The 24,419-nt window shown below is 29.5% G+C and overlaps 2 protein-coding genes across 5 annotated transcripts in view; both read left to right on the top strand.

Annotated features, from left to right (window-relative positions):
• LOC111275999 (uncharacterized) overlaps window positions 1–23,132 on the top strand; it is a 35,591-nt gene extending 12,459 nt beyond the window's left edge. Inside the window, exons 7-22 of one of the 4 annotated variants that reach the window (XM_089754320.1) lie at window positions 8,302–8,373; window positions 8,477–8,545; window positions 9,736–9,807; window positions 10,578–10,649; window positions 10,871–10,942; window positions 12,028–12,099; window positions 12,182–12,247; window positions 19,222–19,287; window positions 19,491–19,535; window positions 20,197–20,573; window positions 20,672–20,870; window positions 20,970–21,255; window positions 21,393–21,603; window positions 21,781–22,012; window positions 22,320–22,470; window positions 22,604–23,132. In XM_089754320.1, the coding sequence (XP_089610446.1) occupies window positions 8,302–8,373; window positions 8,477–8,545; window positions 9,736–9,807; window positions 10,578–10,649; window positions 10,871–10,942; window positions 12,028–12,099; window positions 12,182–12,247; window positions 19,222–19,287; window positions 19,491–19,535; window positions 20,197–20,203 (613 nt within the window). In that variant the 3' untranslated portion in view covers window positions 20,204–20,573; window positions 20,672–20,870; window positions 20,970–21,255; ... (2 more) ...; window positions 22,320–22,470; window positions 22,604–23,132. Of the gene's footprint in view, window positions 1–8,301; window positions 8,374–8,476; window positions 8,546–9,735; window positions 9,808–10,577; window positions 10,650–10,870; window positions 10,943–12,027; window positions 12,100–12,181; window positions 12,248–19,221; window positions 19,288–19,490; window positions 19,731–20,196; window positions 20,574–20,671; window positions 20,871–20,969; window positions 21,256–21,392; window positions 21,604–21,780; window positions 22,013–22,319; window positions 22,471–22,603 lie in introns of those variants that run through there. The other 3 variants (XM_089754321.1, XM_089754319.1, XM_089754322.1) reach the window with 3 other exon arrangements.
• Window positions 21,157–22,960, top strand: LOC111276336 (putative LRR receptor-like serine/threonine-protein kinase At1g56140). Its single transcript, XM_089754356.1, has 5 exons — window positions 21,157–21,255; window positions 21,393–21,603; window positions 21,781–22,012; window positions 22,320–22,470; window positions 22,604–22,960. The coding sequence occupies exons 1-5, from the start codon at window positions 21,157–21,159 to the stop codon at window positions 22,958–22,960; spliced, it is 1,050 nt and encodes a 349-aa protein (XP_089610482.1).
• Window positions 23,133–24,419: the final 1,287 nt, after the last annotated feature.

Consider the following 24,419-nt stretch of genomic DNA (forward strand, 5'->3'; position numbering starts at 1 on the left):
TACATATCTTGGAATGTCATTAGTTTCTAATCTAGGGTATTACCATAGCTATGTGAATCCTGTCTTTACTAAAAAGGTAGTTAAACCAATTCAAATTCCTGATCTGGATGAACTGAAGGGAAAAGACAAGAAAAAGATAAAAGTGGAAGCGCAAGAAGATTCCAAAATTAGTATGTTAGAACAAAGGCTACGGGCTGTGGAGGGATTGATTTTTATGGTTCAGTCGATGTTGTTAGGCTTTGCTTAGTCCCTAATGTGGTCATTTCTCATAAGTTCAAAGTACCAGAATTTGAAAGATATGATGGCACAAAGTGTCCAAAAACTCATATTACCATGTATTACCGAAAGATAGCTCATGCTCATGACGAAAAGCTACTAATGCATGTTTTTCAAGATAGTTTTACTGATTCAACTGTTAGATGGTATATCCAGTTAGACAAAAATCACATCCGTTCTTGGAGTGACATGGGTCATGATTTTATCAATCAATATCCACATATCATGAATTTGATTCCTGATCGTTTGTCTTTACAAAACCTGAAGAAAAAAGTCAATGAGATTTTTAAAAAGTATGCCCAGAGGTGGAGGGATATTACTTCTCAAGTATAGCCTTTTCTGACTGAGAAAGTGTTATTTGTCAGCACTTTAAAATCTTCTTATTATGAAAAAAATGATAGGGAATGCAACAAAGAATTTCGTCGACATAGTGATATCTGAAGAAATTATTGAAAGTGCCATAAAAAATGACAAGTTGAAAGGAGGAGAAACCAAGAAAGCATAAAAAAAAAGAAACTGAAGCTCAAGCTGTGAGCTTTGATAGACAACAATTTAGGGATTATCAACCCTATCCACCCCAAGGTTACTTTTCATACTATCTTACTGTGAATAATGCCTCATCCTACCATACCAGCTAGTTTCACAACCACCTTATTCATCCACATACCGATCAATTTTTAGCTCTCAAGATTTTACATATAATCTTAACATTCAAGTTGCTGCAATGACCTAAATTTGCCCTACTAACCCAGCAAGTAGTTCACGAGAATAACAGATTACGCAAGAAAGACTTGTATTTGATTCAATCTCCATGACTTATACGGAGTTATATCGAGAACTCTATAATAGTCATTTGATTGCCCCCAGCCATGTGGAGCCACTTAAGTCACCCTATCCTAAATGGTATGATCCTACAGCCCACTGTGACTATCATTATAAAATTATTAGTCATTCTACTAAAAATTACACTACTTTAAAGCATAAGGTGCAACGATTGATCAACGATGAAATGGTAAGTTTTGATCAAATAAAAGCAACAACACCTGATGTTAGTGCTCTGAGTGATGATCCATAATACATTGGTGAGAAAGGGTCCAGAGAGTCACAATGAATTGAGGGACAAGATGTCAATAGAGATTCTTCACTTGATAGCATAGGGGGACAATTTTGAAGAATAGAGATAAAGCTGGTTGGAGTTTTTTTTTTGTCATTTTAAGATTTTTTTTGGAGTAATGTTAGATTTCTTTTTTGCAATATGACTTCACTTGTTATCATTTTAACAAAGGCAAGTTAATGCATTTCATTATATTTTCTCTTGCACTAGACCATTACTCCATGCTCTGTTACCTTTCATAAATTCACATTCCTATTCTTAAATTTCAGATGATGAATATTTAGATAATGATAACAATAATTCTGAGATTTAATTTTGAGAATTCATCCACGTTAATGTGAGAAGATGATTTGAGCAAAAAAGTAAGCTGTTACCAGAGGTGAAATAGATATGTCTTGAAGATGTGCAATCTTTTATACAAGTTCATGAGCTTTGTTCAATATATGATGTTCAAGAAAAGTATTCACGATTGAAATGAAAAATGGTTATCTTTCTTTTATCATTCTAAAAATCATTCATTGCTACCCTTTTGAGCCTATTATGATTTTTTTTCTAAAGAACTCTAACCAAGGATCCCCTTCTATACTATGGGGTAATTTTTGAAAAAAAAATCACAAAAGGTCTCAAAGATGGAAAGAGAAAGAAAGCAAAAGAAAAAATAAATGTCACACATGATTTGGGGTAAAATAATGAGAATCTTTTGTGTGAGAAAATAAAAAGTAATAAAATGATGTGGGGGCAAAATGTCATGTTGCATCAAATGATCTTTTGGTCTTGAACTTTATAATACATGTTTTGAGCTTATTATATCCATATCTTTTATGACCTCTCACCTTGACCAACATTACAACCTTGAAAAGTCTATTTGGATTAAGTGTGAATACTCAACTTGAATGATCATATGTTAGGCGAAGGCATGCTCATAATGAAACAATGGAATCATGTTACATTACTCTAAAGTTTGATATGTGGAAAGATATCAACAATGGATGAAAAATGAGAAAAATGAAAAAAAGATGAAAAAATGAAAAAAAAATAGAGAAAAAATGAGAAAATGAAAAAAGAAAAGATTCAAATTGAAAACCTGAAAAGGTGATTTGGGAAGAAAAAGATCTAGGTCAAATGGTTCACATTGATGGAAGATCAAAGACATCCGAAGATCCCTCAAAGATTGGGGTAAAGTTCATCAAGCTCAAAATGACTTCAACAGTAAATGGAATGAGTTTTTGAAAAAGAATCTTAGATTAATGTTGAAAATTGTCTGAATATTCATCATTTGGACATACCATTCATCCTAATGACATGTATCCAATTTATTTTCTTTTCCATTTGTTTTTTTACTAAAATAGATTTTCATTAATTATCTTTACCATAATTCATCTTATGTTCTCTTATTGTTACATCCTTACAATAAATCAAGAAAATATATGAGTGCATTATATTTGTCAAGAATTGAAATGATGATGAATGAATGACAATGTGTATAAAAAAATCTTGCATTCTTTTAAAGAAAAATCTAAGATGATGGTGGTAACAAAATGAAAAAATGGTAGAAACCTAAAGAAGATGATTTGGAAAGATATATGATGTGACCAAACGGAGAATATGAGGATAGATTGGACAATAAAATGAAGATGAGGCAAATCTTGAAAAATGGTATAACCAAGTGATGAGTACAAGGATGAATTGGTCGATACGACTTGTAAGTTATGATTGAATGATGAAAATAACCAGTGGATAAAGTTTGTTTTAGAATGGTTAATGCTGAGACATCTATGAGTAATGACCTAGTGATGGTGGATGAAACTTGTTCTGAAATTTGTTAGTGCTGAAAAGTCCATGAATGGTGGTCAAGTGATGATCGATTTATGAAACTTGTTTCAAAGTATTGAGAAACTAAACAAATGGTGGAGTTTTGAGAGTCATATTACCACAATTATTTAGAATTTGGTGACATAGACGTCAGCATTACATGCATCATGGTGGCATTATACATACACATAAACTTTGTTTGGACATGCATGGCACTATGAGAATCTAGGTTGTTGCATTTGCATCATTAATAAGGCATTTGCATTTTTGGTTATAACATTCATTCATGCAAAATTTTTAGTCACTTGAAAAATAATTTGTAAATATTTTGATTTTTTGAGAACTCAAATGAGAATCTTTGAGCTTCAAAATGAGAATCTTTGAGGAGTGAAACCCTAAAGTTCATCAAATGTGAATCTTTGAACAAATGAAAAGTTTTGAACTTTTGGATGTGAATTTACAAAATACAAAGCTTCAACCTTTTGGATATAAACTTCTAATGTTTTAAATGAGAGCCTTTGAACTTAGATGTGAAACTTAGTTTTATTGCATGTGAGCCTTTGAACTCAAATGAAAAGCTTGGAATTTTTGGATGTGAATTTTCAAAATTCAAATAAAAAGCTTTAGATTTTTGGATATGAATTCCAAGTTTGCCAAATGAGAACCTTTGAAAAGTCTTGAACTTTTGGATGTGAGCTTCCAAAATTCAAACGAGGATCTTTGATGCGAGTCTTGCAAGTTGCAAATGCAAATCTTGAGATCTTGCAAATTTGAATGAAACTGAAATTTTGAGAATCAAATTTTAGTAAATTCTTACGAAGTTGGAAGGTTCTTGCGAATCTAAACCTTTGAATGTTGAACTCAAATTGTGAATCTTTGAGTTCCCATTACAAAATTCCTTCAATCACGATTTATAACTCCTTTGAACATGACTGTTAAGGAGCAATTTATTTTTCAAAGTTTCGTTGCCTCTGTTTAGAAGAGCAATTTACTTTTCAAAGTCGTGGTGCCTCTGTTTAGAGGAGTAATTTATTTTTCAAAGTCGTGGTTGCCTCTATTTAGAGGAGCAACTTACTTTTCAAAGTCGTTGAGCCTCTGATTAGAGGAGCCGTTTATTTTTCAAAGTCGTTGAGCCTCTGATTAGAGGAGTTTTGTTTATTTTTCAAAGTCGTTGAGTCTTTGATTAGAGGAGCTTTATTCATTTTCAAAGTCGTTAAGCCTCTGATTAGAGGAGCAATGTTTATGTTTTTCAAAGTCGTTGAACCTCTGCTCAGAGGAGTTTTGATCAAATCTTTAATACAAAAAAAATAAAAAAAAGGGATCGAGTTGAGTTTTGAATGGGTGTCTACGTCTTTGCGCAATTTTTGTTTCACAGAAAATGTGCAAAGAGGAGCAGCTGTAGACACCCAATTTGGTCCGGGCTCGGATCAATTGGGCATGGTTCAAATGAGTAGGCCCATTTCATTTTGTATTTTTGTATTTCTTATTTTTTTTACTTTATTTTATATTTTATGTATTTATTATTCGTTTATTTATTATTACTATTTATTAATATATATTTATTTTATTTTATTATTTTTATTATTTATCTGTTGATATATATATGTTTTATTATTTATCTATTTATATATTATTATTATTTGTCTATTTATATATATTATTATTTATCTATTAATTAATATATTATCCTTATTATTATCTTTTTATTTTATTATTTTATTATTTTCCTTCTCTTCTTTTTTTTACCTGATTGGAGCTGGATTAGGATAGAAATTTGAGTGCGGGATTCAATCAGAATCCAGATTGGATTCAAAGACTGAATCTCAATCCAAAAGGGAATAGGGATTGATCAGAAACTCTTCTGATCAATCCCTATAAATAGATCCACGGATCAAAGGACTGGGACACAGAGAAAGAAAGGTAGACGGAGAAGAAACAGAAGCGAAAAAAGGGTTTGGGTGCGTTAGAACAGCTTTAAGAATCGGTGAGAATTTTATAGATTTTTTTGGTGAATTTTTTTTTGGGAATTTTTGAAAAATTTTCAGATTTCGATTGAATTTTTTGGTAATGTTTGAATTTTTCAATGATTTTTTCGGTCAAGTTTGAATTTTTCGGCCAACTTTTCAGTTTTTGGTAACTTTTTCAGAAACCAATCAGTTTTTCGACGAATTTCTGACGAAAAACTCAGATTCTGACGAAAATTTTCAGAATCCGGTGAGAATTTCACTGGAGTTCTTGGCGATTTAGAGAGAAAAAAGAGGAAAAGAAGGGAACAGAGAGGGAAAACTCGGTCTGCTGAAAAAATGAATGAATTAACCTTTTATACTCGCTGAAAATGACGTCGTTTTGGCGTTACTGTGCCTATAAGATCCGCGCATTTTGAAATCGGGCGACCCGACCCGAGCGTTGACTCGCTTTCGACCCGCGTTTAACCCGAGTGCGAGCCGTTTCCCAAGTAGAGCCGAGCCGAGCCGTTCCAGGTTTTTTTTTCATTTTATTTTTTTTATATTTTTATTATTATTATTAGATTAGATTTGTTTAATATTCTTTTATTTTTGTCTTTATTTTATTTTTATTTTACTTTATTTTATTTTTATTTTTACTTTTATTTTGTTTTATTATTTTATTTTCTTTAAATAAAATCCAAAAAAAATATTTTTGGGAAAAAGTTGAAAGTATCAATTTTCCTTAAAAATAAATTTTCAAAAAAATGTTTTAAGGAAAAGTTGAAAGTATCAATTTTTCTTAAAAATAAATTTTCAAAAAAAAGTTTTTTTTTTTTAAGAAAAAATTGAAAGTATCAATTTTTCTTAAAAATAAATTCTCAAGAAAGGTTTTTTTTTTTTAGGAAAAGTTGAAAGTATCAATTTTCCTCGAAATTAAAATTTCAAAAAAAAATATTTTAGGGAAAAGTTGAAAGTATCAATTTTCTCTTGTACAGAAGCAATCATTTTTTTTATTTGTTTTGAATTTTCTTTAATGTTAAATAATCCGACGATGGAGCCTCTGTAAGTGAAACAGTAGTTTTCTTGCATAGTCTTGAGGTGAGAAGATTTTTTCAATTTTTTGCTAAAAGTATTAGAGTCAATTGAGAATAATTTTCAATAACTAATTACTTGATAAATTTTTAAGGCTTATTGGATAACACAAAATTAAGCTGGTATCATCTTTTGATGGGCGTTGTGAGGGTGCTATAACCTTTCTCACACGTAATCGAACTCCCGAACCCTGTTCTGGTTAGTAGACCCAAACATATTCTTTTAGGGACCTTTAAACTTAAGTGTTCCCTAAAAAGATAGATTCCTTAGGTGGTCAATCGCACCTAGATAAAAACGATTGGTGGTGACTTTTTAAGTCCATGTCTAGCGATAGATTCTCGGATCTAGACGTTATAACAAGTAATATAATATATATATATATATATATGATTTTGCAAAATGTTGATGTCCAAATTATGAAAATTTTAAAATTAGGTTACCAAAAATATTTTTTTGAAAATTAAATGACAAAAAAAATATTTTGTCTTTATATTTTTAATATCTCATTTTTTTTTCAAAATTTATAATATCATGTGAATAATGTTACGTGACATGTCAAATATCGTGACAATATCGCATGGTGCTTGACATGTGACATGACATTGTCATATCAGGTGCTTGACATGTGACATGACATTGTCATATCAACATGACCTTATAAACTAATTAATGATAAGAAAATTTTATAAACGTTATGTGATCAAATTATAAATTTTATAAACTAATTGTGACTTTTCATAGTTAGATGAGTAAAATAAAAAATCACCTCGAGTTGGATGACTAAACATGTAATCTACTCTTTTATCAGTATTTATTGTTTATTTCCATGTACAGGTTTGAAACCTCTTGCAAATATTTAGTTTAAAATTCTTTAAGAATGAAACCATTCACAAATCCGTCACTCTTTTTTAAGAGGCATTGGTTTTTTTTTTTTTGTCAAAAAATTGTTTCTTTTTTTTTTTTTTTGGTTTAGTCAAAAAATTGTTAATCACAAGTATATGAACATTTTTTATACTTGAAATTGTTGAAATTTGAATTATGATTGACAAGTCATGCAACTGATTGATCACAAATATATGAGGATTTAACTTAGTAGTTTATCCATATATCTCTAGAAATGCCAATGTATAAAAATGTCAATATGTAGGGTATGAGGTGGATAAAGTATTCCTCATCTCCTTCTCCCGATTCTATCAACAAGTCATGCAACAAATTGACCTCAAATTTATTAGCATTTAACTTAGTGGTTTGTCCATGTATATCTAGAGATATCAATGGGTAAGATATGGAAATGGTATAGTATTCTCTATCTCTTTCTGTGAATTTTTATAATATACTCATTAATGTACTCATATCCAATGAGTATTTCAAATCTATTCTCATTCCCATCTCTGTGATATTTAATTGGTATAGATAATCTCTGTACCCATAATTAAAAAAAAAAAAAATTATTTTTTAAAATTTTTTTAATAAAATTTTCATCTTACACATTTATGTAATTTTTTTATGAATATATTAATATATATTTTAAATTAAAATATATTAGTTCTAATTAATCTAATATAATAATTTATATTATTTAATAAAAGAGTTATTTATAAATATATATATATGTATAAAGTATAGGTACGAGTACAGGCTGGGTTTTATATTGCCTATCCCCATCCTTACACATTCTCATCCCCATCCCCACAATATAATATCTATTTTCACCTCCATCAAGATAAAAAGTCGAATTTCTCATTGGAGATGAGTAAACTTATCATCCTTATGTATCTCCACGCTAAAAGAATAGAATTTTTAAATCCACTTCTTAGGAAAAAAAAAAATCTAACAACCTTACGGTTTATTAGTAAAGTGTTAAGTTTAAGTAATAAAGGTTTAATATCTATCAGCGTCAAATATCTTAATTGATGATTTAATGACAGTATCTTGGTATTTACTAGTAGCTTTCAACAACTACATTGCACTGATTTTGAGACAATTTTAATTACATTTATGTAAAATGGCTTTGATCTAGCAAAACATCGAATTTATAAGCGCAAATTGTGCTATGAACAGTTACTTTTCTAGCTCTGGAGTTAGTGGTCAAATTCCTGCAACATTTGCTAATCTACAAAGCTTGACTATACTGTAAGATCTTTAAAACCTTTGTTTCTCTAAAAGTGGAGTAAAGTGAAATTATTTCATTATGGTGAATTAGTGCTAATAATAAAGATTGTTTATGTAATTTCAGGCAGGGATCAGATACCAAACTCACAGGCACAATCCCGGACTTCTTAGGGTTGTTAAGCCTAACTGAATTGTAAGATAATTTCGTTATCTTCCCTTTTTTTTAAAAAAAAAATTGAGGTTACAATCATAATAGTTATGCTCAACTATATAAATAATTAATTAATAAATTAAAACATAACTAAACAAATAATTCATGCATAATTAAACCTGAACTTAAGACATCAAAATTTTAGGATCTCTTATTTGCTAGGAAACCAATGCCTTAGCAATTACATGTACAAAAAAAATTATAATTATAATAAAAAATTATTAAAATAATCAACAAATCAAAGCATAACGGACAAATCCAATGTAAATTTAAACCATTCAAATATAGTGAAATTGAACTTAAAATCTAAAAATATCTTTTTCTTATCATTAAGACAAAGCCTTACTGATTATTTTTTAATTAATCTTAACAAATACTTACAGGAACCCTTTAATCCAAATATTTTTATGATGAATGATCTTGACTTGGAATCTACATATGAGTGCACTAAATTTAATTTATAAAACATCTTTGGCTCTTCTCTGTATTCTAAAATAAATTACAATTATAATAGGCATTATATCATATATATATATATAATCAATAAATAATCAAATTAAACAACTGGAATCAACGAATAAACCATCATATAGATGATATATATAATTTTATATATATATATATATATAATTGGACTGAATCCCTGTTAATAAGAATTAAACTTAATATCAAAATATTCTAAAATCTTTGCCTTATCACTAAAATAAAACCTCATGTGTCTAAAGTTGGGAGACACAAACCAGACAAAATGAGATTGATTATAAAATGGTAAAAGAGTGAAAAAAAGGTCTGAACTAAAATTTTCAAATCACCCAAGCTCCTATCAATTTTATGCAATCAATTAAACTTAAAAATATCTATTTTCATCGAATGAGCTCTTTTTAGAAGAAAAATGATTAATTGTTATCGTCCAATCAATGGTGTAATTGGATTAAAATAAATGTTTAAAGGTCAAACTAACTTGAAATGAAAGATTCAAAACTTGATTAATTACAAAAAAATCAATGATTTAATTAGTTATTGAATTTTTATTTAGGAGCTTTCTAGACCCTTATGCCTTGTTAATTCATACACTAACCTAATAATTCGTCTCAGCCAGATTTTGCACCAAGCTTTTTTCCAACTATCTAGCATTACCCTTTAATATAAGTGTTCTTCTAACTACATTTCAGGAAGCTCCAAGGAAGCTCTTTTGAAGGTCCAATACCATCTTCATTTTCCAGATTAAGCTCTATGCAAGATCTGTAAGTCTTTACGCCTTTTTTTTTTTTTTTGGATATAGAAATGGAATTTTTGTTTACCCAAAAGATAGCAGGTAAAACTGTTACATCAAAATACAATGTTCAGCTATTACAACTATTAAAAACATGAAAGAATCCCAGTACAATTCAAACTGAACTGTTTACGGTCAGTAACCAATCCTCTAATTATGGCAAATAGCGTCATTCCTTGCTCTCCAGTCTCGACCTTATGATGGGTGTTATCCGGTATCTGACAGCATCAATGATACAATTGAATAATCCTTCCACATCCCGAGCCTGAATCCCATGTATTATTTCCTTATTACAGTTGAATGACATCCAGATAAATTTGATCCTGAGTAGTTTACTTCTTACCTTCAGAATCATATAGAATTTTAATGCTGCTACAAGCTTCTTTTTCCTAAACAACTTTATGAAAATAACCTGTGTTTTGATCTCTCTCTTTAATCCACTGAATCCTGGATTTCTTCCTATAAAAGCTTTCTTCAGTAGCATTCAGAAAACACTGGAACAAACTCAGCGGAGACCTTGTCTTCAGCAAGCAAATCAGAATTGATAGTGAGGACATTTTATTCGTCTGGAGAGCAGATAACTCCAGCTTTTCTCTTGAAATCTCATAGAAATGTGACTAAAATGCTTCCTGTTCAACATCAGTTCTATAATTTCTCCTTCAATGCTACATATCCTTGTATATCGAATGAATTGTCATGATTACAATGCTAACCTTATTTTTACAATATTGTGAAACAAAGGAGAATCAGCGATTTAAGCAATGGGGATTCTACACTGGAGTTTCTTAACGGATTGAAGTCTTTGACAAAATTGTAAGATCAACCTTTTTAATTCCATTTATTTTCACCTATGTCTTCATTTTCTTTATGTACAAGTACATTTCCTCAGCTATAGGAAATCTATAGTACTACATATATTGCGATCCATAGTCCTTTTTATTTATTTATTATTATTATTATTATTTTTGCCACTCACTGTCCATTTTAACCTGTAGATACCTTATATACAACAAATTGATTTACAAATTTTGCAGGGTGTTAAGGAACAATAATATATCGGATTCTATACCGGCCAGTATTGGTGGAATCCAAAATCTATTATTCTTGTAAGTGAAAATATAAGTGATTCTTCATATGCCCTATAAGATCAGTAGAAATGCAAATGATAGGTTGAATTTTTTTTAATTAATTAATAAACAGACACAGTAATACATATAAATAATCCGGTTCCTTGTGTTTATAGTTTTTGAGGTAAGGTCCAAATTTGTAACTCTATTTAGATTAGAAGTGTTCAAGAGCTGAGTCTATTTGTGCTTTTGTGCTAGATTTTGACCGACACTTCTAAAATCTAAATCTAAAATGGTCTAAATCCATATATTTATTATAGATTATTAAAAATATTGTAATAAATATTTAATTATTATTAAATATATTTTAAAACTAAAATTAAGTACAAAAAGTTATTTATTATTATTTAAATGTCTTGAGCTTAAAAATTTTCCCTAAAGCCCTAGCCAAGGGGAATATATTTTCGAAATATTTCAAAATAATCACAATGGTAGTCAAAGAATATTTTTTCAAATATTCTACAAAAGTTTTTATTAATGTTATTATTAAATATATTTTAAAACTAAAATTAAGTACAAAAAATTATTTATTATTATTTAAATGTCTTGAGCTCAAAAATTTTCCCTAAAGCCCTAGCCAAGGGGAATATATTTTCGAAATATTTCAAAATAATCACAATGGTAGTCAAAGAATATTTTTTCAAATATTCTACAAAAGTTTTTATTAATGTTAACCTATGATATATTTTTACTAAAATTAAATTACAATATTAAAATTATACTCAAGGGGAATATGAATGAAAATTAAGCTCCAGAAATTTTTTTTTGAAGAACTTGTGAATCAATGATGTAAATGCATATCTTCCATCAAACACTTCGATCAAGCCAAAACTTGAGCTACTCTTTTTCTCCAAACCCCGAATAAAATTAATGTTAGGTGGCTATATCCGATTTATCATGGTCGGACTGATATACCAAATTCCTTTCCTTAGCAAGGAATTTGAATGAAAGCACTGTTATATCTCCAACTATAGGTGCATAAAGTTTAATTTAAAGGTACTTGTGGATATTAATATCACAACTTATACTATGATTATTTGATTTTTTTTCTAAACTCATTTTAGGGATTTAAGCTTCAACAATTTGAGGGGCGAAATTCCAGATGTTCTTTTCAACATGAGTTCTCTCGAACACTTGTATAAATAATTTATAATCAATTGATACATGTTCATTCAAAATAGATTTGTTGCTTATCTTTTGTCATTTTCATATGTGTAGATTTCTTGGAAATAATTTGTTAACTGGTGGCTTGCCTCCACAAAAGAGCTCTAACCTTAACAATAAGTAAGTATATTTGTATTTTGTTTGTGCTTGAACTTAATTTTTTTTATCAAGTATAAATATTTAATTTTGCTAGAAACATTTTAATTCTCATTTATTTGTATTTTTTTTTTACTTAAAAATATTTCATTTGAGTTTATTTGAACATTTTAATATAATCAATTTTATATAAGTTCATAATTTAGACTTATTTAATGTTCGAGTTATATGCCTAAATTCGAAAGCTTGCTTAAATTTTAAGAGGGCTTGGACAAGAAATTAAAACCCATTAAATGAGTTTAAACATAATTTTTAGACCCGTTTAAATTTCAGGCCGAGTTATAGACAAAAAAATAAAAAGTCGAGCTTGGCCTGAATAAATTATATGTAATTAAAATATTATAATTATATAAGTGTATATATATATATACATGAATTTTTATTTTTTTATTTTATTTTATTTTTATTATATAAATTAAGTTTAATAAGTGAGTTTAGGATTTATTTCTTCAATTTGGACCGAGTTTAGGAAAATTTTGAAACTCAAAATATTAGGTCAGGTCGAGTCTAGATAAGCATATAAAACTTTTAATACTAAGTATAGATCTGACCCAAATTCGGCCCGATCAATTAGCTCCTCTAGTTCATATAAGTTTATTTTTATTTGGATCCATCTTTCGAACCTAATTTATTTGGATTTATTATAGATTAAATCTCAATTCAATTAAAGATTTTGGATGATTTGGGCTTGGAAGCCCAAAATAAGCAAAAAGCCTTTAAGAGTTTTGTTTTTATGTTCACATAAAAAATGCAAAAAAATAATGAAATACAAAAAATAAAACAATAAAGTTAGAAATTAATAGAAAAATACTATAGTTTGGACTGTCATGGTACCTATCTTTTTTTTTTTTTATGAGAACCTTTCCTTTCAAATTACCACCCTATTCTTATCTCTTCATTTTTGTTCCTATTAAATTTCATCATATTCACCTCTAACACAATTTGAGCAAAGACCCATTAATCAAAATTTGCCAACAAGCTCAACATCCTAAAATAAACAGTCTTGTCAACTTTTTCTCCCACAAAAAAAAAAAGTTCTCAGCAACCATTGTTATCCCTTTGTAGCAAACTCCCAAAACCCTTAATTAAGTAAAGTAAAATTGTAGATTGATCCTCTTTTGGCTAAAAAGCCTTAAACAATTCATAAGCAAAAAGTGAATAGTCTCAAAAAACTATTGCTCTCACTAACACAACCAATTGAAACCCCAACACCTTCAATCATCACACACTAATTCATCTGAAACCACCATATACCCAAAGCCCATGGCCTTTACTATCAAACTAGCAACCCACTAAACTCGACACCTTTAGCCATTACACTTAAACCTACCCATGCACCTTTCACACTATGGGGCTTAAAAAAAAAATTCACAAGCTAGCAAAAGATTTAAAATATATATATAAAAAAAATCATCTCTCTTGCCAGCCAAAACCACATTAGCCTCCTTTTACACCCACAGACCCTCAAACCACCCCCACCATGCATTACCTCATCATTGCCTAACCAAAAATAGAATAAAAACTATCCATATTTCTAATAGCAACCAGCCTCTTCCACATTGTAGCCTGCTAAGATACAAACCAATAAGTGTAACACTAACACACAAACAATAGAGTAAGCCTAAAACAAAAATAAGAACACATAAATATATTTGTTTCGGCTTAATCCAAAATGGCCTACTCTAAACCTAATCTACTAACGAATAGATCTTTACAATTGTGAGACTTTTAGAATGAAAAAAGTCATCAAAAACTCATTCAAAACTTAACCTAAAACCCAATTACACCATTTTAATACCCTACTCACTTAGCTATTCTATTGGTGTTTAACTATTTGAGATTACATAACTAAAACCAAAGCTTATTATTTATAAGGGTGCAACCCCCTTATACCTTTACTAAATTTTAGATATAAGATAGAATACAAACTCTTAACTCTTATAACTTTATTTAACTTTCAATGTGGGATTAAGAAATTCAAGGTAAACCTCAATAAATCGTCCATTCATTTGAATCTTCAAACATTTCAATAGTATCTATAAAACTGACACACTTATCTTTCTTCTTTTCCTTTGTCGTAGGAATTTCAACAACTAAACCTCCATCAAGTATGTACAAGTGATTTTTGATCTTACTCTCTTATAGAATCACACTACCATTTTTATACATTTTGCATTAATCATTTCATCCATAGTATGTATATCCACGAGAAGCTAACTAACCCAAAGTAATTAAATTATAACTATAACTTGATACATACCTTATCTGATGAAAAGTCCTAAAAACACGATTGTGAGACCTAAGGCAAACATTCTTAGTACCTTGAATCTGTACTTTTTTATTATTGGTAACCACAATATCCCCATACTTTTCATTATCTTCCAACTTCATAAAGTAACTCTTATAATTGTAGACATTGGATAATAGTAATTGAATCTAAAACTCAACCTCTATCAACTTTTAAGGTTTGAGTCTCATTCACACAAGTTATCAAAATGAGACCATCATTAAACACAGTAGTTGTAATGTCACTATTTTTTTCATCTAACTTTTTCTTATCATTCAGTCTTTTGAAAGCAACCATATCCCTTATTAGCTTCTTGCAACACATTTGGATATGTCTTTCATTACCACAGTAATAATATTCTATATTACTGTAATCTTTATCTCTTGACTTGGTTGTCCCTCTTAATCCATTAACCTTCTTCTAAGTCCTTCCACGATCAGAATCCTATACAGTTAGTACACTCCCTCTAGTTGATGAGTTCTTTGTTCTTTTAAACTTTTTTGCTCTCACTTAATCGAATAGTCACATCATCCAATTTTAAAGTAGACTTACTTATCAAGAAAGTTTAAACTAGAGGTCTATAGGACTTGGGCAAAGATAACAACAAAATTAAAAATTTCTCTTCATCTTCTAACTCATCAATAAAAATATCTGACAATTGAGAAACTAACTTATTAAAATCATTCAGGTGATTATGAAGACTCATTCCTTTTTTCTCTTTGAAAAATACAAATCCATCTTCAAACATAATTTATTAGTCAATGATTTCAATGGTAAATATCCTCAAGCTTATCCTACAAACTCTTCGAAATACTCTCAATCAATACACTATACTTTCTCTCTAGGATTAAGGCTAATATAATAGTACTAATAGCTTTCTTTTGAAGTTTATTCTAATTATTGTTAGTCATTCCCTCAAGCTTACTACTCTCAAATGTTTGATCTAACATTTGTTATACTAACAGATCTTGAATCATAAGTTAAAACATAAAATTACTCTTTGCATCAAATAAAAGAATTTTAAACATAGGCATATTAGACATATCTTCAAACATTTTAAAATATTCGCACCGTCTTCTTGAGCTCTTGGGCTTGCATTTTCTTTCCATATCTTGAACTTTACTCTAATACCACTTGTTAGGAAATAAACTAATCGTGCAGCACCAACACACACAAACAATAAGTAAGCCCAAAATAAAAATAAAAACACACAAATATATTTGTTTCGGCCTAACCCAAAATGGTCTACTTCAAATCTAATTTACTAACAAATAAATTTTTACAATTGTGAGACTCTTGGAATAAGAAAAGTCATCAAAAACTCTTTACTTAAAACTTAAACTAAAATCCAATTACACCATTTTAATAGCTTACTCACTTAGCTATTTTCTTGGTGTCTAATTATTTAAGATTACACAATTAAAACTAAAATATCTTATTTATAAGGGTGAAACCCTTTATACATTTACAAAACTCCCAATGTGAGATATAAAATAAACTCTAAACTTTTATTACTTGACTCAACTTTTGATATGGGATTAAGAAATTTAAGACAAACTTCAACACAACCACCATTGAAACCCCATTTGAAAAACCATAAATTAGAAAAAAAATAAACTCACACACACACAAAAAGGAAGAGATAGTTGTATTCTCTAGAGAAACTACAGTAAAAAAAAAAAAAACAAAGCAACTCAAAATCCAAAAAAAAAAAAGGTTCAAGTTTAGGTAGTTCTTGTAGGGTGCCTTTTAGGTATTGGGTTCATCTTAGTTTAGAAAAAGGAAAAGGGTAAGGAATGGCAGTAGTGGTAAGTGATGGGATTGACAGCGACAATAGTAAAGATATTTCGAGTTTCATGGTTTCTGTTATACTAATTTTTAGAGCTTGATTTTTGAAGAAAAAGAAGGTTAAAGGCATAAGGATGGCAATGGATAGTAAATAAATGACTATCTATCATTATTTGATCTATTTATGTCAAATTTGAATGGTTATAAATGGATCATTAATGGATTCGGATAAGAGACTTACTATCCATGACGGATTCGAAGCAGATATAGATATTTCGAGTTTCATGATTTCTGTTATACTAATTTTTAAAGCTTGATTTTTGAAGAAAAAGAAGGTTAAAGGCATAAGGATGGCAATGGATAGTAAATAAATGAATATCCATCATTATCTGATCTATTTATGTCAAATTTGAATAGTTATAAATGGATCATTAATGGATTCGGATAAGAGACTTACTATCCATGACGAATTTGAAGCAGATATAGATAGTATTCCTTAAATATTCAATATTTGAATCTATTTAAATTTTAATAAATAGTAATAAATATCCAAATATGAATTCGAATCTATTACCTATTTACATATATAAAATATATAAAATTTTATGCTTATAGAAGGTTTCGAATCTTAAAAAATAACTTTTATTTATTATTAATTAAGAATGAACTTGAATTTTAAATTAAATTCTTGTTTATTTTATATTTTGATAAAAAAAATTAAAATAAACGAATATTTTAACGAATTTGGATATTTAAATAGATAGTACTCATTGAAATGGATTCGAATTTGGATAATGATTTTGAATTTAAACAGATGTTTAAATGAATTTGAATATTATAAATATTAAATTGATTCTGATACAGATATCTTAGATATAATGGATATCTGCTCCATTATCATCCCTATAAGGGTAAAAAAAGAAAATAGTTTGGGACGGGTTGGTGTTTGGAGTGATGAATGAGGGTTTTTTTGTGTTTAAAGCTTGACAGTCATAACTTGTAGATCAGATCTAGAAAAATCTAGAAAAATTTTGAAAAATCTAAGTTGAGAAAGAGAAAGAAGATGAAAAAAAGAATTAGGGGATAAATTTTGAAGGAATTTCGATATCGATCATTGTTGGCGGACGATAGCCAAGACAATGGCTGATGACCGGAATCTAGGTTTTAAGGGCAGACTGTTTGATATTTTTGAGAGATTAGGAAATGTTTTTTCTGGGGACGATGAAATAAGTTGAAAAAAAAGTTTGATTTTTATAATTGTTCCAAAAAGGGAAAGAAAAGAATTATGATGACCCAACCCAACTCATGGACTATGACTAGCAATCCGGACCATCTATTTGGCCTAGCAGCCTTATCCCTAGGGCTTAGTAGATTCCTTGTTTTTGGCTTCAGCGATAAGATTTTGTTGAGTATAATTTCTTTGATGCAATCATTTTATTATTTGTGCATTTATTTATTTATTCCTTTTTTGCATGCATGCTTTGATAAAAAGATATTTGTGAAAATAAAAATTGTGAATGTTTGGATTGATATTACAATGTTTTTTCTTCTTATTATGAAATATTTGCAAATGGAGAGATATTTTTAGAAATAACAAATAAGATAAAATTTTTAAATAAAAATTACTTTAGAAATTCTATCTCAATATTGGAAGGAATTTAAATGATTTCTTTTTACCAAGGAATATCATTTTTGTTTTAAAGAATTATTATGAAAAATTTTCAAATAAGGATCAATTTTCCTAAATTTTTATTAGATATTGGAAAATTAAAAAAAAAATTCAACACCAAAGATTTTAATTTTATTTCAAAAAATTTTATTAAATAATAATAGATAAAAAAATGAAAGAATCGAAAAACTAGAATGGAATTGATGATTTGCATTATGTCATTAAGTTTTATGTGCCCCATTTATAGTGCATCATATACATTATACTTGTTGGTAATAGAAGTGAAATGGTAAAAATAAAAATTAAAAAAATGAGTTTTAAAAATAAAAAACTGCTATTCCTAAATAAAAATAATTTTTAAGACTCTGTCTAAATATTAAAGGGATTCTTAATAATTATTTTTTATAAAGAAATTTTATATTAGATTTTAAGGGTTATTATAAAATTTTCAAGTGAAAAAATACTTTTTGAAATTTCACCTAAATATTGAAGAATTCAAAAAAAGTTTTAGAAACTAAAGATTTTCATGTTATTCCTAAACAAAATGTTTTTAAATGATTTTGCAAGAATTATTTTAAAATTAAAATTAAGATTATTTTTATAAAAAAAAAAGATAATATATAATTAATTGACACTGTTTTTAAAAACAAGCGTTATAAAAGCATTAATTCTTTTTTATGCGTAAGTGTATTCTCGAATCCAAATTTATTTTCACAAACCATATAATTATCTTTTTAATAAATTTTAATTAATCTTAAAATTTTATTAGAATGATAAATTTTTTTGCATAATCTATTACACTTTGTCCAAAATAATTGCTAATGACTCCCCTTGTGTTTTAAAAATCGTTTAAGCAATTAAGTTCTCATACGAAATCATTATGACATTAAGTGGCAAAGAATTTTTAGATTTTGCTCGGTATATATTTTCTCTAAATTAGTAAAGTAGGTTTATCCACATCGAATTCAGTGAATTTATGAAAAATTATCTTCTATATAAGTATGGATCTGTTTATCAGATGTAAATTTTAAGGATAAACCATGCATAGCCCTTGACTTACAAAAGAGGAAAATTTTGTCTAACGAAGCTATAAATTCTCTATCAATCACTATATTTTATCTTTGGTAAGTGTAAATATCCATTTTATTATAAACCTTTTTATAACTTATTGTTTTCATCCTTCTATTCTTTCAGAGATGTGTCATACAATAATTTATCAGGAAGCCTTCCTTCCTGGGTCACTCAAGAAAATTTACAGCTGTATGTTCAAACTCTTTCTTCTCTATCATATGAAATTTTCTATCAAACTTTCCGAGCCTTACACTCAGGGGCATTTATCAAGATTATTTTATTCTTTATGTAATTTTTGCTTGTAATTATTATATATCACATTCTATTTCAATGCAGTTGAAATTAAATCAATAAAATCCTATCATATAACCTTCTTGAGGTGCTATGTGCAGAAATTTGGTGGCCAATTACTTTGCAATACAAGGATCAAACAAAAGGTTATCATTTACTAAACTATCTATTTTCCAACAAATGGTGTATTTTACATAAATACCAAGTAAAGGCATTTGTTGTGTTGAGGTACAGGAGTACTCTTGGTATGATTAAGACAATTAAAAATGGACTGCTATTCTATACACAGTTGTTTCCTGAAATTTTTGAACTCCACTCGAAAGTGTTGTCAAGTTAAAGTAAAGTTTAATTGAACTTTTATATGTCAAAATTTTGATTTGAAGGTTCAAATTTTAACCTTTAAAAAATGTGATCTTATTATTAGTTTGATCATTATGTTTGGGTTCATGCTAAATTGCTATCCTTTTCTATGATCTTTCCTATTAGCGGTTTGAACTGCCTTCAACGGAACTTCCCATGCAACCGAGGCTCAGGAATATATAAGTTTAATAGTATTCCTTTCTTAATTAACATAATACTCCCACTTTTTTTATATTGTCTAATAATCTCATCATCTGACTTCATTTTTCCTTTTTGGGTCTATTCGTCTATGTGAAATTCCTCTCTATTTTTTTTTAATGAAAATTTATTGACTAGATTAAGAATCTAAGCCTACCTTCTTATCATTTCTACCTTTGATAATTAAATCAGATTACTCTTCAGCCTGTCCATTGATAGGTTTTTAATTTCTTTTGTTGATACACACAGACAGTGACTTTGCCATTAACTGCGGCGGTCCACAGATTAACTCTTCTACTGGCATTGAGTTTGACAGTGATGAGAATCCGCTTGGTTCTGCTTCATATTTTGTGTCAGATTCAAATAGGTGGGCTGTTAGCAATGTTGGATCCTTTTTGGGTGGCAATAATCTTCAGTATATCAGTTCAACATCAATGGATATAAAATATACTTTGGACACAAAACTGATGCAGACAGATAGAATCTCTGCTGGATCACTAAGATACTATGGATTAGGCCTTGAGAATGGAAACTACAATGTTGAACTCTTCTTTGTGGAAACAGCTTTTCAACCATATCCGTCATGGACAGATTTAGGGAGGCGAGTTTTCGATATCTATATTCAGGTGTTAATCTGCATCCAAAAGCACAATTCAACTACTTATTTAGTCATTTGAAACTTTAAGGTGTTAAGTTATTATACATGCTTTTAATTTAACTGCAGGGAGATCTTCGGGTAAAGGATTTTGATATTCGAAAGGAAGCAAATGGGGCCTTATTCCAAACAGTTAGAAAACAATTCATGGCCAAGGTATCCGAAAACTACCTTGAAATTCATTTGTTTTGGGCTGGAAAGGGGACTTGTTGCATGCCTGTTCGAGGTACATATGGACCTTCTGTATCAGCAATTAGTGCTACTCCAGGTAACATGATTGAGTGCAATTTGAGAGTTGAAAATCAAGGAGTCCATTAATTATGCAGAACATATTTGTTGATTATGAAGATTCTAAATTTCTTTGCAGATTTCATTCCCACATTTAGAAGGCTCAAGTCTCCGAATCGTAAGAAGACAAGGCTGATCATTGTGATTACTGTTCTTGCTGTTACTGTAACCTGTCTGTCAGTTCTGGCAGTTATTTATATTTCCGGAAGAGGATCAGAAACATGGCAAATACCATCAAACATGAAGATCTGATCGATATGGACGCTATGCGCCAGTCATTTACTTATGCTGAACTAAAAACCGCTACTGATGATTTCAGTCCATCAAATAAACTAGGACAGGGAGGATTTGGACCTGTTTATAAGGTAAGCCATCGTTCTAACCAAACCAACCGGGGGCAAACAATGTTTTCAACTTTCAGTTGACTGAAAATAAAATTACTGTCACATCTTTATTTTATGTTGTTTTTATTATCAATTAAAATTTTGTACTTAATATACAGGGGGTTCTTGGAGATGGAAGGGTTGTTGCTATCAAAAAATTGTCTGCAACATCCCACCAAGGGAGAGATCAGTTTGCAGCAGAAGTTGCAACGATATCTGCTGTTCAACATCGTAATCTTGTAAGGCTGTATGGGTGCTGCATTGAGGGAGATGAAAGACTCCTTGTTTATGAATATCTCATGAACGGCAGCCTTGATCAAGCATTGTTCGGTATGCGAAATGACTTATTGCTATTTGCACCAGTAAATTTAATTAATCTTAGACCTGGGGAATTTTTTTTAAAGTTATATTGAAGGTATATAACTCTGTTCCAAAAAGCAGAACGAATCATAATTCTATATGAAATAGATACTGTCAAATTTGATCCTCGGCATTGACATAAAACAGGAAAGAGAGAGTTGGATTTGAATTGGCCAGTACGATTTAACATATGCTTAGGAGTTGCAAAGGGTCTAGCTTATCTTCATGAGGATTCCTCCATCAGAATAGTGCACAGAGATGTCAAGGCCGGTAACATTCTGCTTGACTTTGATCTCAACCCCAAAATTTCGGATTTTGGTTTGGCCAAACTCTATGATTGCGATGCGTCCCATATTAGCACCCGAGTTGCGGGAACAATGTAAGATCGATGCTCTTGAACCTAAAATATGTACAATTCGATAGTTGCTTCTAGGGCTGTAAAGAATTCAAATATGAACAAACTTAGCTATGGTTATGATCTGTCTGTTTAACTAATGAATTTTGAAATTTTATTGGTAATCATTTATTAAGTTTATTAAATGATTATAAACTAACAGAAACCAAATATATTTATGAACTGTTACTCAAGCGTTTGGTTCGTTTGCATCCTAGTTGCTTCTCCTTTTCTTCTTTCCTAGCTAGTATATATGCAGAGTTAACAATTGTTTTCTCTATTTTTAATGTAGTGGGTACCTTGCACCGGAGTATGCAATGCGAGGGCACCTAACAGAAAAAGCTGATGTGTTTAGCTTTGGTGTCGTAGCTCTAGAGATTGTTACCGGGAGGCCAAATAATAGTTGCAGCTCAGACGAAGATCAAATGTATATTCTTGAATGGGTATGCCTTGTGAATAAACCTTGCCCCTTTTTAATTCATGATGATCATCATTCATACATATATGTACAGGTACTAATTTTACCGATTCTTGTGAAAACCTTTTTCTGCTCCTTGTTCTGCTCTCCTAAATTAGGCTTGGAACCTTCGCGAAAGCGACAGAGAAATGGAACTGGTAGACTCACGATCGAGTGATGAATTCGACTTGGAAGAAGTGAAGAGAGTTATTGCTGTGGCTTTGTTATGCACTCAACCGTCACCTTTGGCAAGGCCTCCAATGTCCAATGTTGTGAGAATGCTAATGGGAGATATTGAAGTAAGTCCTACAGCATCGAGGCCTGGATATTTAGCTGACTGGAAACTTGAAGATGTAACCAGTTTCATTAGTGGCAATTGTAGCAACAGCAACTTCATAACACCATCAACCGCTGCAATCGGTTCAGACTATCCATCAGTGTATGTCACTGAACCCAGACTGGCTGGGAACATTTAAATTATTTTACAAAAAAAAAAAGGTAAAAAAGAAAGACTACGATATGTATTTTATTAAAAGATATTACAGAATTTTTGTTTTTTAGTTTCAAATTATAGTCGAATCGGGTATGCCAGTTGCCAACAGTCCTATTTTGTGGCAATAAATGAACACGCAAAGGCGAATTTTATAACTTCTCTTCTTATTTATGGAGACCAATCAGGCTTAAAATGTTGTATTTTTTATATTTTGTGGGATTTTGCTCACCAAATATACCAAATATATTTTCTGAGTACGTTGAAATTAACGAAATTAACTGTTCCCTACCTTGTTTAATTAATATACAGATTATAATGATGCTCACTTATAAATGCAGTAGATAAAAGTTTTGCATATGAATATTTGATTTAATGATTAGCTAATATATCCCTTAAAAAAGAATAGGGCTGTTCCCCTCGTCCCAAAAACCAAAAGTAGATGTAGGCCTTTCAAATGATTATGATACATTTTATGGACTGGGCATTATTTAGATTACAATGTAAAATCAGCACGTTAATGCTATGGGAAGGAATTTCTATCAAACGAACTTATAATGAGTTACAATGGTTTTAGAATAATCTGACCCAAAGGGGTTTAAGAGGAGAATGAGGGGAGATTTTGGGTAACATTTTTTACGATTTCGGCTCTCGTAACCATAATTATTGGCGCTCTGATTTCCTTTTTGGTTTTTATTAATGTGGAATGAAATTCTTTTATCTTTTAAAAAGAACATATAACTAGTAAAACAAAATTATGCATCGATTAATAAAAATAAATCATATATTTATATTATAACATACATAATTATCAAATAAGATTTATTGATATAAATATTTATGTGAACAATTTTTCTATAACATATGAGAAAATTCTTAAAATTTATCTTTATAATGACACATAAGATTTAAAGATATCTATCAAAAAATTATATTTAAAAAATTATCTAATTTTCCAAACTTTTCAAAATTCAATCTTATCTGATATATTAAATCCAAAATTCAAGTATAACTTTTAAAATTCAATAGTTTTCTGTTCAAATATATTGTCGTTTATTGACTTTTTTAACTTTTCTTCTATACACTATAGGGAATTAGGTCTTCAGTAGCATTTTTTCACGTTTAACGACATTTATAAATGCGGCTAAAAGATTTACAGCATTTGTAAAAAATGTCGCTAAAAGTGTTAACTATACCTACGTTGAGAAAACTAGTGACGTTTTCATATAAAACGCTGCTAATTTACTGGTGTTTGCTAACACAAATGTTGCTAAATTTATCAGCGTTTTTTATTTTTGATAAAAACGTCACTAAATGCAAAATTTAGCAATGTGCATAGCCAAAAACATCGTTAAATTAGAAAATTTATTTTTTTAATTTTCTTTTTATATTTGTTATTATAATTAAATAAAAAATGTTAATATATATATATAAACAAACTTAAA

This window comes from Durio zibethinus, chromosome 25 (genome assembly GCF_047325235.1).
Source record: "Durio zibethinus cultivar Kanyao isolate XHJ-2024 chromosome 25, ASM4732523v1, whole genome shotgun sequence".
Classification (NCBI taxonomy): domain Eukaryota; kingdom Viridiplantae; phylum Streptophyta; class Magnoliopsida; order Malvales; family Malvaceae; genus Durio; species Durio zibethinus.

What these genes read in the sequence shown, in the direction of transcription:
- LOC111276336 (XM_089754356.1), top strand. Translation starts at nt 21,157, where the DNA reads ATGCGCCAGTCATTTACTTATGCTGAACTAAAAACCGCTACTGATGAT. An exon ending in CCTTGATCAAGCATTGTTCG is followed by an intron (nt 21,604 to 21,780) that starts GTATGCGAAATG and finishes GACATAAAACAG; the next exon opens with GAAAGAGAGAGTTGGATTTG. An exon ending in ACCCGAGTTGCGGGAACAAT is followed by an intron (nt 22,013 to 22,319) that starts GTAAGATCGATG and finishes TTTTTAATGTAG; the next exon opens with TGGGTACCTTGCACCGGAGT.